Source organism: Melospiza melodia, chromosome 1 (genome assembly GCF_035770615.1).
Source record: "Melospiza melodia melodia isolate bMelMel2 chromosome 1, bMelMel2.pri, whole genome shotgun sequence".
NCBI classification, from domain to species: Eukaryota; Metazoa; Chordata; class Aves; order Passeriformes; family Passerellidae; genus Melospiza; species Melospiza melodia.
The window spans coordinates 46,501,586-46,519,129 of NC_086194.1; the positions used below are offsets into that span (position 1 = coordinate 46,501,586).

The 17,544-nt window shown below is 39.4% G+C and overlaps 1 protein-coding gene across 2 annotated transcripts; it reads right to left on the minus strand.

Annotated features, from left to right (window-relative positions):
* Positions 1-6,047: 6,047 nt before the first annotated feature.
* LZTFL1 (leucine zipper transcription factor like 1) lies at positions 6,048-17,544 on the minus strand. Of its 2 annotated transcripts, none has more exons than XM_063156695.1 (10): positions 17,479-17,544; positions 14,815-14,939; positions 14,166-14,360; positions 13,585-13,645; positions 12,654-12,722; positions 11,211-11,276; positions 11,003-11,080; positions 8,155-8,313; positions 7,570-7,673; positions 6,048-7,011 (listed from the first exon to the last, which is right to left on the minus strand). In XM_063156695.1, exons 1-10 carry the CDS (start codon positions 17,479-17,481, stop codon positions 6,993-6,995), a joined length of 879 nt encoding a protein of 292 aa, XP_063012765.1. In that variant the 5' UTR covers positions 17,482-17,544; the 3' UTR covers positions 6,048-6,992. The 2 variants fall into 2 exon arrangements, with proteins under 2 accessions (XP_063012765.1, XP_063012756.1); XM_063156686.1 differs by having other exon boundaries at positions 8,155-8,328.

Here is a 17,544-nt window from a genome sequence, read left to right on the forward strand (position 1 = left end):
GAAGGATGTGAGCTGAGGGATTTTTGGTGACTCACATGCCAACTTGAAGCTGTGAGGAAATAACATTGGGGCTGAAGTTGGGTTTTGGAAATGGGACACTCCTTCCCCACAGGGCTCCCTTCCTACCGAGTGGCATTCATGTGCATGAGGCACCAGCTTGAATTTGATTGCACAGAAGAGGGGTTCCCACACAATCAGGACTGGGTTTAGAGACTGTCAATGCTTTTAGGGTAATAATAAACAGAATTCTCAGACATCCTACCACTGTGCCCTGGTGCTCACCTCAACCAACCCAGCACACTCCCTAGTTCCAAAAGCAGCCTTGAAGCAGTCCTATCAGCCCTGCAGGTCCCCACCCTTGGTGCACACTTGACAACACTCAAGTTTGACCCTCCTGGAATAATGCTTTCCCTCTACATGCTCTGCATGTGTGTGACAGGGTGAAACAGCCACTCTCTTTTCACTCACCCTCATGCTCAAACCCCACTGCTGCAGGTGAACTTTTCTGAGGTGTTGCCATTCTAAAATACTTTCCAGCAGCAGGGACCAAACTCAAAGGGCAGTGGAAAAAGGTGTCTGTGACCATTGTGGAGGCAGAAGGATCAAGGGGGGCTTTGGGTTGTCTGAAGGCACAGTGAGGTGCCATTCTGAACATGAACCCTGTGGTTTGGGCCCCAGCCAAGGTACACTTTGAGCTCAACCACTTTGGACAGGTCTCCCAGCAAAAGAGGCTGCCAGCAGTGTCTGCAGCAATAAAAAGTAGCTGAGCAACTCCAGAGACTCAGCTTCCTTCATCTGTTTAAATGGGGTTTTTCCAGGGCACCTTTCAGGATCATTTTACAAGTATGACTCACTCAGCTGCTGTCAGTCTCATTCCTCCAGCACCAGGAATTTGGTCCCTGCCAGTTCTGGGTGTGCTGATCCAGCATCCCATTGGGCACTGGCTGAGCCAAAGCCTCCAGCTGTGGGTATGGGTGAGAACTCCAACCCTGGGGGCTCTGGACAGGAGCCTGAACTGCAGAGTGTGTCCTGCAGTGCTGCTGAGCCCAGCAGCAGCACTCAGGTGGAGCTGCTGACCTGTATTACCAGCCACCTGTATTATCAGCGTCAGCAAGTGGGACACTGCTTTTCTGTCTGCTAAAGCAGGTGATGGCAAGAGGTTTACACATCTCCTGTAAGTGCATCCATTCTTTGGGGTGTGTTTTAGTGGTGCTAGAGATGTAAGTTTTCACTGGAAAACATCAGGGTTTGCCAAAGCTGCCTGTAGTAGAGTTTTGAGGGAGTCTGTGATTTTTTTTGCAGTATCCATGCAGTTCTGGTCTTGCCTGCAGAACTGCAGCATGCCAGCTAGCCCTGGCAATATGTCTCATGGGTATAACCCAGAATTCTGCTGGAAGGAATAATTCAAGGTAATTTTAAATCCATAAGCTGTTAAACTGAAAGACACACACAGAGAATGTGAGTTGTCCCACATCATCAAGACCTTCACAAATTATTAAAAAGTCAAATGCCTGTCCCTGGCGGTGGGATTTATTATAAATTATGTGTATAAATACCTTACAGTATTAAATAATTTGCTGACAGGACAGGCTTAAAAAATAGCACATTGCTACCACTTGAGTTGCTTCTGTGTGAATAGATTACTCCTACTGATGAGCATCATCAAGTTAAAGATTTCCTTGGCTCTGTACCTCCTCCCCATTATATTTCAAACTAGTTTACTAATGGACTGGAGGAGATTGTGCAGGCAGAGAGGTGTGATGGTCTCATCTCGGGTCAGGCCAGATCAGGAAGTTCAGGTGGAATGAGATGAACCCTTGCCTCTCTCACAAATGTCAGTCTCATAAATAGCTCAGATCACAGACTACTGTCAGTTTTTTTGAAAGGTGGTCATGCACATAGGCACCCAGCAAAGTGCCTGTCATCTACTGGCTCCTTGGGACACACACTTTAAATATATTTAAATGTATTTAAACAGACAACACGCAGGAATTCTTGCTGTGTGACTTTCTATACACACCTCAGATTATCAATATGCTATTTCTGATATTGTTAATGATTTTATCTTCTTTGAACTGCTTTCATTTGGGTTAGGGAAGGGCTTGGGCTTTATCTTTAGGGACAAAGATAAGACTCTAATAGACATATGCAAAAATTTTGATCATGCCACTGCTCATATTAAAGAAGGATTAGAAAGAATTTTTTCTCCCAGTACCTAACAAATTTGAGATGTAGGGTTTGGCAGAGTGGTTGAGAAGGGAAGGGGTTCATCTGCACAGCAGATCAGGGAGTGATGGGATTGCCCAGAAGAACTGCCCTATGTAAACCAAGTCAGAAGCTGATAAACAAAACAAGAATCCCATTTCTCACTGAAGCAAAACCTCAAGAACTTAGGTGAAGGTATCAACTAAAAACCTTGGTCTTGTGTCTCTTGACGCCAGTTCAGTGAAAAGCCAAATGCCTCTCCCAGCTACCTAAAATGCAGACAAAAAGGGAATCTGGGGTCCTAACAACAGGTTGGGGACCATGATTTCAGGGTGGGAGAGAAGCTCAATAGTTTGATTGGCAAAAGTCATGGAAACAAGGGAAGAAATTCTACCAGGTAGCCAGGACCTTGATTATGCTACCTCTCCAACATATATCACTATACCCCTTGGATTTTAAAATAAACCCTCTGGGCTTTCCTTGATGAGACAGTCATGCAGGAGGGGGACAAAGTGTCAGCAGCTCTGTTGTTTATTACCTTCACTTCCTGGAGGAATTCACTTCCAAATGCAAACACTGCTAGTGTGTATCTGCTAGTGTGCCAGATGACAATCAGAGCAAAGGCATGGAGTGTCTGCAGCCTCTGCATGTATTCAGTAAGGCTGTCAAGGGAAGCAGATATACAGACAAGGGAGTAGCAGCTTCCACATATGGGTTTTCTTTGGGATTCACTGTTGACAGTTGCTACCTTGAGATGCCTGTTTCCTTACCTTAGGAAAAAGAAAGAATCCATCCGGATTTTTGACAACTCATAGGCCATGACAACAGCTGGGCAATCGCCCTGTGTGTAATTGGAGCTTACAGTTACTCCTCTAAGCAGTTACTAGGATTACAATTATTCCTTCCAGTTTATCACTACTACTTGCTGCTTAGTTCCAAACTGTAGATGATGCCTTTAAGGTCTGTACCCTGAAGTTATTTCCAGCCTCTCAATCACCCTTAAAACTGTTTAACTTTACCTCAACCTCTCAAGAAAAGCATGCCTGAAAACAGTCTCTCTTTTTATTTTCACTGCTTTTCCTTAGCATCACAGCTCTATCCACTGTGTGATTTTTTTAGGGTACTCGCTCCATAAAGTTTGGATTCATAGCATTGTACCTAATTCACCCAGACTTCAAAACTGACCTGTGTCAAATGAGAGTCAGAAACTGGCATGTCACTAAAAGACAGCTGGATTACTCAGTCAGTTCTTCTGCTTGTCATCTGCCAGTTGCCCCTTCCTCTGTCAAGGCTTGCCTGACCTCTGGGGAAGTCTCTGGGCAGCTCTCTTATTCACCAGCAGCTGTCAGTCGTGAGCTGCCCTGCCACAGTCCTGCACATTCCTAGGCACTACCTCAACAAGTTCCTAAAAAGAATTTCAAAATAATTAACAAACAAAAATTTCTGTTGAAACAGAATGACAGGTACCTACCCACCTTTATTTGGAGAAGAGCTGACTCCAAAGAAGCTGCCTAATGTGTCAGGATATGTCCAAGAGGAGACCCTGCTAAGGAAGGCACATCTAGATATCTTCAGGGAGAGTCTGTGGGCAGCCAGAGCAGGGCAGGAATCCTGGGACAACACCTTCCCTGGGATGCTGTCAAAATTAACAATCACAGGGTAACTCCCTAGGCACATTCTCTGCTCAAAGTCAGTTACAAAAATAACCATGGTAACAATTATAGTAACAATTCTTACCTGCTCATATACAAACTTACCTTCAAATTACTTCACAATGTTTTAGAAGGCACATCCTTCTAGACATCAAACCTTTTAAGCTTGATCCATTCAGCCACCTGATACCTCAACACAATTCACATTTGCTTCCTGAGGCAGTAAAGATTTCACTGTAGTTTCACAGCATTTCATGTCACACAGATGTAAAGACCTGTCCTTTATAATGCCAGAAGAAGGAAATCAAACTAAGGAATCTTACAAACGTTTTGGCTGGAATGAAATCTAAGCTCCTGGCAGATGACTGGGTTTCGCAAAAGCAAGGTATGTGGGAAATGTCCAGATTTCAGCTGTTCAAGATATCAGTCTCAATATCAAACAAAAAGGTGCACTTGCAGGTTAAGTGTCAATGGAGGTATTAGTACTCACCTTAGGACATTTTTTTAAATGGCTATTAGGCACAAGATAAAAACAGGTTAATGAGTACTTTATGAACAGTTAAAGATCATTGAATTATATATGGTCTCTTTAGGATGGCAACGTGCAGGACTGCTGTCTCATTTATTAACAATCACTGAAGTCACTGTTGGAGCATAGGGTTGTTTGTTGTCTGTCAGAGTCAGCACTAGCAAAGCTGAGATGCTTAGATTTCATTCACATATTCTTCAGCCTGCAGGAAAAAAACAAAACAAAACAAAAAACCAACCCCAACCAGCCTGAAAGGATCTGATTTCTGCAGACCAGACAGTCATCCAGGAATTTTCTTTTTAAACATTCCCTTCAGGCATACCTAGGGAATTAACAACTGAAATGGAAGAAATGGATGATGTCTATTTGAGCAGTACGAGGAACAAAGGCTGCTAAAAGGAGTATTGGAATTTACATCTCAAGGAAAGAAGTGAAGTTTTAGAAACATCAGGCACTGTCAGGAGAGGTTCAGATGTCATCTCCATCTTCAAAATATTGTACCTATCTCAAGAAAAAAAATCACAACTGTATAATGCTCCAGGTTTTCTCTGACAGGTACATCACCTGCCAAAGATGATGTATTTTTCATCAAGAGCTCCACACAAGACTTTTAATTAGCCATTCTGCAGCACAAAAAGCGAGCAACTCAGTGATCCCACACTCGCTAAACTGGCAATCTGCAAGGCAGGAAATCAAAGTCTGAGTTTCAATTTTGCACTGCACAGTTCTTTACAAGATTTGCCTTATTCATTTGGGGAGGTAACAAGGTGTGTAACAATGCTTGTCTAAGCCAACTTATTTCACTGAGACATAGCCATATACTGAAGCTGACAGTGTACTTTGTTGTTGAGACGTTCCTATGTAGATAATTAGGGCTGATCACAGAGTTAATATTCTAGAGTCAAAGACTGATGAGAAGACCAGCAGGAGTCATGAGAATCTCTGGCTTTTTTCACCCTTTACCTGCCATTTTAGAAACAGCAATTGATCTCATAAAGTGAGCGTTATTATGAAGAAAAAACCCACAACATTCATCCAGACAAGTACTCGTGTTGTTCTGAGCAAACACAGGCCAAAAAGCTCTTTGGTACATGCCTATTAAGAACCTAACATTTTAGTGACTGTCCAAGGGTCAAAAGAATACCTTTCATTATCTTAACTGTCAATGATGAGGAGGATGCCACCCCATAACTCTCTACTATTGTGCTACAGCAATAACATCCTCCCACAGGCATGAGACTTTATGTCAAACCAACCTCACTTAAACAGTGGGAGGCAAAAGACAGCAGAACTTACAGAAAACATGGAAACTTAAAAAGAAGAACTCAGACTGCAAGTCTATGGCAGATTTGAGTTAAGCAATTTTAACAGCTTTGCTTGTTAAAGAAATAATGAGGAATAAAGATCTGTTTCAGTTCAAGCAGCTCCTGAGAAAAACGTTGTTAAATGCCAGTTTCTGTAACCCATCACCCTCAGCCCTGTCACTGCTACTCTCTTTTACAGCTGTTTGATGTGATGTGGCTTTGAGCACGAATCTGTAATTTACATGTTCTCATTTCCAGCAAGATTCTTTACTGATCTGCCACCCACTCTTACAGATATTAAAAAAATAGCTATACAAAACATTCCTATTAAAAAAATCCAGCTCCTTAAAGATCAAATGTTTGAAAACATAGTATTTTATTTGAAGTAAAATACAAGATACATATGAACAGGGACAGATGAACAAGTAGAATGCACTATTAGGCAACTGACAAACAAATGCAAGGCAGAGAATTACAAGTAGAAGACTCAAGAGAAGTAAGCTGTTTTCTGGTGAGGTTACATTAAGAAGGGATATGAAAACATCTAAACTAACTTTTCTCCCAAAAATGTTCCTCCACTAACTTACCTATGTGTATTTAGATTATCATCTCAATGTTTAGAATACTGGCAAAATCAGAATCTGTCTTCTGATGTTCAAAATTGCTTTAAATCAATTACAGTGAAAAAGCACAACTTTATCTGAAAGAGTCCAGGACTCTGGCTATAAAGCATATTTATCTCATTATCTAGTGAATGCCCTCTAGAAAAATGCTACTGACCACACTTGGCTGAATTGTGACATGTCCAGTGGGAAGTAACATCACAGAATCAGCGTTTCTTTTTGGTTCCTCCTACTCTTTCACTGATGGAATTTTTACATATAATGCTACTTCATGACTACATTAACTACACAAAAGTAACAACTGGAGTTTCCACCTTGAAGACATCAAAAACTCTAATGCATATATTTTTGGTCTTTTTCCTCCCTTTTTTAACAAAAATAAACTCCTTTTTTTTGTAGGGAATGTTCTCAGTTCTTCAACAAGGTCCTGTTTGCTATTTCTCAAGGAATGTCAATGGTTAACCATTAAAAACATGACTGCAGAAACTAATACCTATAAATTGTAGGTTTACAAGGAAGTAAGATAAGAATTTCAGTGTGAAATTAATATTAATAAAGAATTATTTTAAACACTAGAAGCAAAGAATACACCATTCAAAACAAAAATTATTGAAAAATAATACCAGCCTACATTTTCTTTCCATGACAACTTCTGATAGATCAGATGCTTTTTGGTATTTCAGTCTTCTGACTCATATCTGAGGATTAAAAAAGAATAAATAGAAAACTAATTAAAACAGACTAGAAATTCCCCAAAGACATTTTGTCTCTAAAGAAACCAAAGCAATATATTACACCCAAGAGTGACATATTTCTGTCATGGTTTACTGCATGACTTAAGCCACAGACAAATGCATTTACTTTTTAGACTATTTTGTCCTTTTAAAACTGGCCAGTTTACCAAATAGAATGGAGGAATGACTTACCCACAAACCCAAACAATTGCCAAAGCACCTGGAGCATCTCCCATCTGTATCTCTGTGTGTAGCACCTGAGGACTTATCTACCATGAATATCCTGTATGCTGTCCACACTAAATTCTCTCATTACTTGCTACATGGCAGCTGCTGTTGCACACACCAGCCCTAACCACACCAAACATCCATTCAAAGGACTGGTTTGTCAAAAATCAGAGCACAGCCTGCTAGAATTTCTTTTTAAGGGAAAATATATAGACTGTTTTAGAGACAAAATGGGAGCAGAGCATGGATTCAGAACAAGGATCTTGTTGAGACAGACAGGGTAGCATCACTTACTTGGAAAGTTTTCTACGCAGATCCTTTATCTGCTCATTCTTCTTGGTGAGAATCTCTTTCATGTTGCGATAGGCAGCTGTTTGCTGAAATTTCTTCTCCAGCTCCTACACAATAACATCAACATTATTTTTTACATATTATGAAGACTAGACAAAAGTATTTTTTTAAAAAACAACTTGCTTTTCCTCCTCAAGTTTGACAATACTAGTTTTCTGTAACTTACTCAAATTTAGATAAAGTCAGCTGGTAGATTCAAATGAGATTGCTGGGGCAGCCATAGATACCCCAACTTCATTTTCTAACAAAATCAAGCTAAAAGTCTTCAGAAGATTGGGAATATGTTTTTCATGCAAAATTTCTATTGAGACAAATAGTCAATTTTTAAATATTTATCTATTATAACTATGCAGTTCATTGTGGGTTTGCTATTTTATGTTTCATGTGCTCTGCCACTGAAATAACAAAAATACAAGGGCAAAAGTGTGGCCTGGTAAACTCTGTATCTTGTAGCTTATGCTTGTTAAATCACTAATCAGTAAAAATGTGAGTAAGGAATGCATCTTCACATTACAGTAAAATGCTAACCTTTTCAGCTGTGGATAGCTGATCCTGAACCTTCAGTAAGTCATGTTTTGTTGTCACCAAGTCTTCTTCCAAGAATTTTTGGTTTGCAGTAGTATCATTCAAAGTCTTCTCAAACTGGGATTTCAAAGCTGCCACTTTATTCTCCAGTTCAGTGATATCCTGGTTTGCGTTATTCTTCAACAGAAGAAATATTTAAAATATGTCAAATTCAAGAGAAGAAATAATTAAAATTTTAAGTGCAAAATTCCACACAAAGTAGGTACACCTTCACTTTTAATACTGATATACAAGTTACTCCTGCAAAGTGCTTCAACTAAAAAGGAGCTAGAGCAGGGACTGATTTATAACTTAAAATCTTGTTAATAAATGTTTTTTACAGATGGCTGGAATGTCTTCTCAGCCAAGATGAGATTTTAAGTTCCTGTATTTCGCTTGTTTAGGAATTAGTTAGAGCCAGAGGATGAATCACATTACAAGAAATTATTTACCATATAGAAACAGTAAATTACCATTTAAGATCTGAATGTCTACACTACAACGTGTTTTTGAAACATTTCCAAAGCTGTTAGTGTGGGACAGGTAGGAAAGGCTGAAAGTGTTAAGGTTCACACTCTCAGCCAGGTACCAACATTGCACCGTTCTCAGGTGTCCTACACAAACAGGCTCCAAGTTGCAAAGCAACTTTCCTGCTTCCTTATGAGCAGAATCAACTGAAACTTTTTTTAACATCAGTTCTGAGTCATAAAACATAATAATAGTGTAACTGTTCTATAGATTTTCATTTAAAGAAAAGCAAAAAACCAAACACAAAACATTCCCAGGTTTTAAAGCTCAATTTCAAACTCAAAAGTGTCATGACTCAGGATGAGGCTGAACTAGAAGCACCTTAAAACAATAAAATCTAAAACGTAAGAAAGCCTTGTTCCTTTTTCTATCTGGAACATAAGACTTGAGAACAGGATAGTAATACCTGTACAGATGAAAAGCTTATTTTGAATTCTGAGACAGAGTCCAAGGCTGCAGTGTTGAAAAGCACTACATCCATTTTGTACATTTTAATTGTTATTTTCTAACCATTACATATGCCAATTATGCAAAAATTCTAAATCTTCAAATTAAACTGAACCAACAGAGCAGTTACTCCCAGTTACTGCTGGGAGTTACTCCCAGTTACTGTAACTCACGCTTTCTATGTGAAGCCATCTATTAACTATCAATTAAAAAAAAATCCATCTGATGAGTTGATCCTTAAGAACCAGCTGTGGTTTGGCAGTCATTTGTTTGCTCAAAGAGTTTGAAATGTACTGCTTTATGAACAACTGAGAGAAAGTGACAGAATACAGAGGGCAAATTAGAACATAAAAGCTGAAGATACTCAGCAGCCCTGACACTGAGGCCAATTCATATTTAACCAGAAAAGCAGGATGAGATTTGGTTCCAATCTTTCAACACTACAAACAGTATTATCCAGGATTTAATACACCTCTTTATATTTTAAACCTTTAATAATTTAAAGTTTAACAAAACAGAGAAAGAAAATCTTTGTCATGACTGATTAATCAAGTTCCCTATTAAAAATATTATTGAATACAATTTTGAAAGTTACTAAGTAAACTTTTAACATATTAAGGAAACCAAGTACATACCATAAACCAGGTAGAAAGCAAAATAAAAAGAAATCAGGATTAAAATATGAAAATTAAAATAGAAATGCTTTATTATCTTGAATCTTATTTCCTAATCTGTAACTATTGCAGGAATTTTAAAGTCAATTACTCAAAATAATGGGATTAAATTGTTCTAATTTTGTTGAAAGCCTGAACTGAGATGTTTTAAATTTAAGACACAATTACATATGAAAACTTTGGAAAATTCTAATTATTGACAAATAAAGGCAGAAACTTGGAAAAATACTCAGGTGACCTGAAGAGATTTATTTGTGTCAACATGACTTGAGGCTTCTTACTTTTATTTGCCAGTAGCAACTCACCATGCTGGAGTCCTCATTTACAAAACAGATTAGGAACCTCAAGTAATAAAAATAAACAATGAAACAGTTTTAACAGTATGCTGATATAGGGAGAACTACCAAAACATCAAACAAGCAGCAAGTCTGGCTTGTTCAACATCAAGTGACAAATGTGTGAAAGAATGAGTGTTTTATTGTTGCTCTAAAAACCAGGTTAGGTATCTGTGGAAGGGGTTAACAGCAGGCTTGTTAGCTAAAAGGACTGAGAAGAAGCTGAGAAGCAAGAAGGAGGTGATAAGGAGTTTTCTCCAAGGCTGTAACTAAGGAGACTAAGAGAAGTGAGGAATTGAAAAAAGATAAGAAGAGAACTTTGTAGCTGGACAAAGCATTTTTAGAAAGTTAGCTGAAGTCACTGTAACTTTTTACTAATAGTGTTATGTTGATTTATTGTAGCTGATAGTTAGGATAGAAGAAGTATAAACAATTAGAAAGTACATAAAAGGTCAGGCACGTTCAATAATAAAGAGTTCCATCTGAGACTGCTTGTGGTCCCTGCTTTGTATCATGACCACCTTGAGAATGACAGGTATCACTCTTAAACATGAAGAAACAGACAGACATGGATTTGTGTCTGTTAATACAAATATCAGCCCTGGGAATATAAGTTCTGATAGTTCCTGAACCCATGTCATAACATCAACTAATGTTATGGATTACCTGCTGACTGACAGACTAGCAGGAACAGACAACGTCAGCAGGAACAACACTAACTCAAACTCTTCTATTTGCCAGAATAGGAACATACCATACAGACCAACATTTTGAATGTGCTGGCAACAGTTGTGTTAAATGGGAGCAGAGGGATATAATTATATTTACCTTCTGATCTCCTTGTATCATCTGTAAATCCCTCAGTGACTTCTCCAGCTTGGACTTCTCGTCTAGAGCAGCAGTAGCCTGCAATACATTGAAAATTTAAAACCTCAGAAATGTATTTTAACTGAAAACATAATAAGCATGGGATTCTTATTTAGATATTTTAAAATATGTAACCAACATTAAGCATCCAAGATTACAGGCAACTTACCTGTGTTTCTATGGTCTTGAGTCTGGTCTTCAATTTTTCATTTTCTTCTTGGAGATGAGCAACTGTCTTTGGGTTAAAGAACAAGAAATGTTTGTGAACACCCTGGCACCATTTCAGATTTTGCAAATATTTCAGGGAAGGAAATACACTTCATAACTTAAGAAAACAAAAGTGATCCTAAATGGTTATAAAAATGGCCTCCACAAGAAATCAGTAATTCATTAATTTATTGTGGTTTTTTGCCTCAGTGAGAAAGCAATTTAAGTCTCCAATTCTACTGTAACATATAGGGCTGTTCACTTAAACATATGCTTTACTGCACTGAGATTATTGAGATCAGTATCTTGTTTGTAACAAGATTCATGATTAAAAATTGCATGTTTAGGGATGCAAATCACATTGTTGCTTATAATTCATATTTTCAATCAACAGGTAAGGAAGAATTTATCTGCAGTTCCTTTTCAAAAGAGACAAATACCAGGTTACTGCATCTCCTGTTCTGTGTCACAGAAAATACGCATGTTTCATCAGAGTAAATTCATCACATGAACTTTGAATGATTTTGGGGAAAAAAAGACAACAGATGTACATATTCAAGAAAAACTGTTATGATTTTGAAATTATTTTTGGAAGAGAACTACATTAACCTATAAGCAAAACAAGCCTGAATTCTTTGAATGCTTTAATTATTGCAGCAAATAGCAACAATTTGAGACAGACGTACTCCACACATCATTTGGGAATACAGAACAGAAGACAGAAAATAAAACTCCTTGATAATTATCTTGATTATCAAAAACTTAAAATGGTACTGTAAAAAGTGTGACATTTTAGAAAAGTGTAGGTGAATAAAATGAGTACAATACCTAATAAAAATTATTGATAGGATTAAGTACTAGAAAGTGTTTCATAATTCTGAAAATGTTTAGCAAGTGAGAAATCAAATGTTTTCAAAACCAGTAAATTCCAAATTCTTTAAGTGCCTGTTTCTTCAGGAGGGATTTAACCAACTTACAAAACAAAAAAGAATGGATGTAATACAATTGACTTTAGGTGATACAAAAAATGTTCAATAACCTGGTAATTTCAGCCAGCTGTATATTTTAATTTACTTCTTTGTTGAAGCACCAGCTAGCTGTATGGAACTAATTTACGATTTTACTCCATTAAAAGGAAAAATTAATTACTACAAAGACCAAAATGTTTTTGTAAAAGAAGGATTGATACTGTGATACACGTTAGAGATCAGAAGTGTACAATAAATTTCTGATGCTCACAATGTTTATTAATTTACCAGTATTTTATTTTACATTCTGGGATATATTACTGTGATGTCTGCATAGTGACAGACACATTATACAAATATTACTGTACAGTTATTCAGTTCATTTGCATAAGCAGAATGGTCATTGACCACAACTCCCTGAATAGCCAAGTTCTTACCTTGTTTAGCAGCTCTGATCCACCTTCATTTAATGGAGCAAGTTTTGGTTTAATGGGATCTGCAGTGGACTAAAGAAATAACAAAGGTGAAAAAATTAAATTATACATATTTCTAGGGGGAAGAAAAGTACTCTTATAGCCTGCAAAATAACCACTGATAGTCAATTCAGCTTTCTTTTGCAAAGCAAATGAACAACCTTTTATTTCAAATTCATTTTTTACTGCTTCCTTGGCTCCTAAGTTATGGACTTCACTTTGAGCTTAAGTTAAACAAAGATACTACACAGAGACATAAAAGTATTGCAAATGTGGTTTGACAGAAGACTGACAATCCTGCAGCAACCAAAAGAAAAAAGGAGCAAGGAGAACATAATATTTGAGTGATTGTAAGAGTTAAAAGTATTTACAAAGCTCCTAATAATTTTTTCATTTAAGTTATTGAAAATAACATGAATTTTATATATATAAATACAATATAATATACATAAATACACCTTTAATAAGGTTTGCAGCCATATTCATGCAAGACAAACTAGAGTGATATCTGTACTGTGCAATCTTCTCAGCTCTTGGGTCCCTTTTGGCACAAGTGAATGTCCCAGTCTCAACCCAAGTGCCAAGGGAAGGAAACCCAGGAGCAGATGCTTCAACACATCCTGATCTGGCTGACCTTGGGATGAGGTGTGTGAGGCACACCCCAGAGGGGCAGAACAGGCATTCTGGAAACAGCCAAAGCACTTCAGAGGGAGCCTTGGTGCCAAAATGCAAAATGTGAAATTTTGGAGAGTTTCAAAGACTGTTTTGAAAGAAAAATGGTGGAGTTTTGGTTCTGGTTTTCTCCTAGGCACAGAGAGTCAATACTAAGCATTTTAAACATCTGTCATGACTCCACATGACATTTGATTATGATTTGATTAAAATAAAATTCTACCTTTTTGTTTGAAGAGGTATATTCTGACTTTTCAAACTCAGCAACCTGGTCCAATAATTCTCTTGGAAAAAAAAAAATAAAGAGGCATTTATTTACCAAAGGAAAAATATAAGGAGGCATTTCTTTACTAAGAGCTACACTAAGAAACACATTTTACCAGGCTGCTGCTATGCTTTTTCTTGCATGTAAAATTCTTGTCAGAAGTACAGGATGAAGCCCTACACAAATACCATAAATGCAACAGATCATGTCATGCAACGGCATGATACATGCATTATAATAGATTTAGCATTCTTAATTAAAATATAATCTAACCAGACAACAAAAGTTTTGAGTCCAGTCACCTGCTCTTAAATGATTAATTCAAGAATATTACCAATCAAACATCTTGCTCACAATTTTGAAATTATTTTGTATCTTGCTATTTTATAGATGGAAACATTGAAGTTAACCTATCACTGATACAATAGTAAAAGAATAGGTTTCTTTTACTATTGTAAAAGAAAGGTTAGGAAAAGAATGCAAATAGTCAACACTTTGATGTTTTCTTATTGTTGCAAGAATAGTCCAAGAGCTGTTACCGATTCTCCAAGTCAGAGACGTCTGTCTGTAACTTCAGGTACCATTTCTCAGCCTGTGAGAAGAGCTGCCTCAGAAGTAAAACGTTGGTGTAAGTTGTGTTGATGAGCTCTGACTCCACTTCGCTGTGTACGACACTCTGCAGCCCATCCAGCATGTCTATCACCTCATCAACTGTGAAGGTCTCTTCAACCAGTCTAAACAGAGACGTCAAGAAGAGTCAGGTGTGATAAAGGTAACAATTCTGCCTTGTTATGAGATCTCACTACACTGGTACCACTCATATAATGCAATGTTTCCTAAAAACATCCACTGTCAGTCATTATTAGATGACCACAGCATTACTAATTTGTTATTTTATTTGAATTTTCTCTCTAAATCAGTAAAATCACAAATATTAATTCAGCTACAGCCTTGCACTGAATTTACATATCAGAAGCAAGATATGAAGCAATGTCATGATGTCAATATCTCTGTTAATTCCTAAGAATTTGACGAGGTTGGGTTTAAAAGCATTTGGCTTGTAACTTCTGGAAAATACAAGAATATAAAAACCTAAATAGAGAAAGGTCACCCCATAAAGTATTCAAACCTGCCACTGCTGCTAGGATATTTTGTTTTATTCTTGCTCAGCACCACCCCACACAGCACCTGCTGTCCTTGAGGTCCTGGAAACAAGAATCCACTGTTTTGAGACACAAGCCACGCTTGAAGCGAGCGAAGCGCATGTAGCTGACCACTTCGTTCTGGTGGTGCTCATTAACGCCCAGCTCTGCCTGCAGGGGAGGATACAAGCACAAACATAAGGAAAAATGAGCAGAACCACTGTGAACACTCGCCTTCTGACTAGTTCCTGTGACTGCTTTCACAGGGTTAGCATGCAAACCAGCATGGTGAAAAACAACCACATTTTAGTATATTGAGTCCCTATGCACCTCTCGTAAGTGGGTGAGAAAGTTCCAGCACTTGGAAGCAAGGGCTCAAGTAATCTCCAAAAAGTCATACAAAATCAGAGAGACAGAGGCAGAGAACCAGAACCAGAAGGACTGTACAGGAAATGAAGCTCTTGGATAAATATGTCTTGGTACTACATTACACATGCATAATGTAGCTGTATGATATATCTTCCATAGATGTACTAACAAAAGCCCAGAGGAAAGTATGTTATGTTTGTTACTTTTTATGTAAACTCTTGAGACTTCTCTCAGAATCACAGAATGCTTGTGTTGGAAGGGTTCTTAAAGACTGTCTAGTTCCCACTCCCTGCCACAGGCAGGGATACCTCCCACTAGACCCGGTTACTCAGAGCTGCATCCAACCTGGCTTTGAACACTGCCAGGGATGGGGCATCCATAATTTCTCTGGGCAACCTGTTTCAGTGCCTCACCACCCCCACAATAAAGATTTTTTTTGGTATATCTAATCTAAACCTACTCTCTTTCAATTAGTGCCCATTACTCCCTGTCCTATCACTGCAGTTCCTGATGAAGAGTCCCTCTCTGGCTTCCCTGTGGCCCCCCTCCAGTTACTGGAAGGCTGCTATGAGGTCGCTCCACAACCTTCTCTTCTCCAGGCTAAACATCTGGAACATGTCTATTTTTCACAGGGGAAGAGCTCCAGTGCTCTTGTCAGCCTCATGTTCCTCCTCTGGACTTGCTCCAACACCTCCATGTCCTTCATAAGCTGGAAACACCAGAACTGTATGCAGCACTCCAGACGGGGTCTCATGAGAGCAGAGGGGGGAATCACTTCCCTCAACCTGCTGCCCATGCTGGTTTTGATGAAGATCTTAAGTGATAATCTGATTTTGTTTCTCAACAGCCCTAAACCAGGACACCCAGAAACAAATATTGCCAGGGCAAATAAAGAAGGAAGTAATTTTAGAGCTGGCTTTTATGTGTGCCTCTATTTCAAAGGATTACTGGCATGGGCAACCACACCAGAACTACACAGCTCATGCAGGTAGCATGAGTGACAAGGAGGCACAACAGGGCACGAGTGGGAGTTTGTCACCACAGTCCCTGGAGAGCTGATGCAAAGGCAGGTCCATTTCATTTACTCCAATGTGCTTTGTTAGCTTGGCTGATGATGGGGAGAGACACCAATGTACTAACTCAGACAAAACAGTTCATCTGATCACGTGGGAAGCTCCAGTGACAATGCTATCCTGGGATACCTGGATGAACAATCAATACTTGTCGGGGTCTCTAGCTGGTCAGAGTGACCTTGAAAGAAGCTAGAAAGTCTCTTTTCCCAGCCCAGCGCTTGAAGAAGGAGTCAGAGCTCTTCATTTCTCGGTCTCAAGGTTGTTTATTGCATCTTATCTATAAAACTCTTTCTCCTGTCCTGCCGAGGTCTGCTCAGCAAGACAGAGGCACTCTGCCTGCCCCTGGGGCGGCGTTATGTCTTTATTCTAAGAACTACATATACAATGTTTACAGTTACTTTCTAATACTAATCACCTATGTTAGACAGTGAGCTTCTACTCTAAACTAATCTAAAAGTGCCAACATCACAGCAGAAGATGGAGGCCAAGAAGAAGAAGAAAGGCTGGACATGCCTAGATGTCTCCATCTTGCCCCTCTGAATCTCCATTCAAAAAACCTCAAAATCTACTTTTTCACCCTGTGATAAATTCACTATCATTCTACTTAATTTGTCGTGGCTTGCAGATCTTCATCTAAGGTTGGTAACTTGTTCCATAATCAAAACCACAGGCATCCTGGGCTCTGTGCCAGGGTCTCTGAGACCCCAGGCAGGGGTCTTGGCTGCTCAGGACAGCCAGAGGGATCTCCTGGGTTCTGACAAACACTCTGGAAACTCAGTGCAGCCGAGGAAGCCGCAGCAGCACTAGATAAAACCACTTACAGTGTGGCTGCAAGACGGATGTTGCCCACAAAGTCCCACATATTGCAGATGAGAGATCATACAGAAAACTAAATTAATGTCGTCTTTGCTGTTGTTGGAGGGTTTAGTTGAAAGCTTCTATTCATTACAGACAGAAACGAAACTATACTAGTAAATAAACACATAAGCACAGGCCACTCGTGATCAGCCACGCTGATACGCAGATAAGCCACCTGGCCACCGGATCCCGCACAAACCCCAAGCCCTGGGAGTCTCCGCACGGATGGCAGGGATGCCCGGGAGGGCAGGTGGCGGCCGCAGCTGCCCCGAGGGCTCCCGCATGACGACAGGCCGCACCCCTGCCCCTGCTGCGGGCCGGCCGCCCGGGGCGGAGCGCCTCGGTGCCGGGACACCGGGATGAAGCGGGAATGAAGCGGGAATGCCGGGCGGGCCCCTCCCGCTACTCACCATGGCGGCCGCTCCGCCGGCGCTCGGACGGCTGCGGGCCCAGCGTTGCCATGGAGACCGAAGCCT

Bases quoted from the DNA above. Each gene is read 5' to 3' on its own strand.
- LZTFL1 (XM_063156686.1), bottom strand. The intron at 8,329-11,002 runs GTAAATATAATT...CTTCTGTTGAAG, and splicing joins TGATACAAGGAGATCAGAAG to AATAACGCAAACCAGGATAT. The intron at 7,674-8,154 runs GTTAGCATTTTA...GTTATTGTGTAG, and splicing joins AGCTATCCACAGCTGAAAAG to GAGCTGGAGAAGAAATTTCA.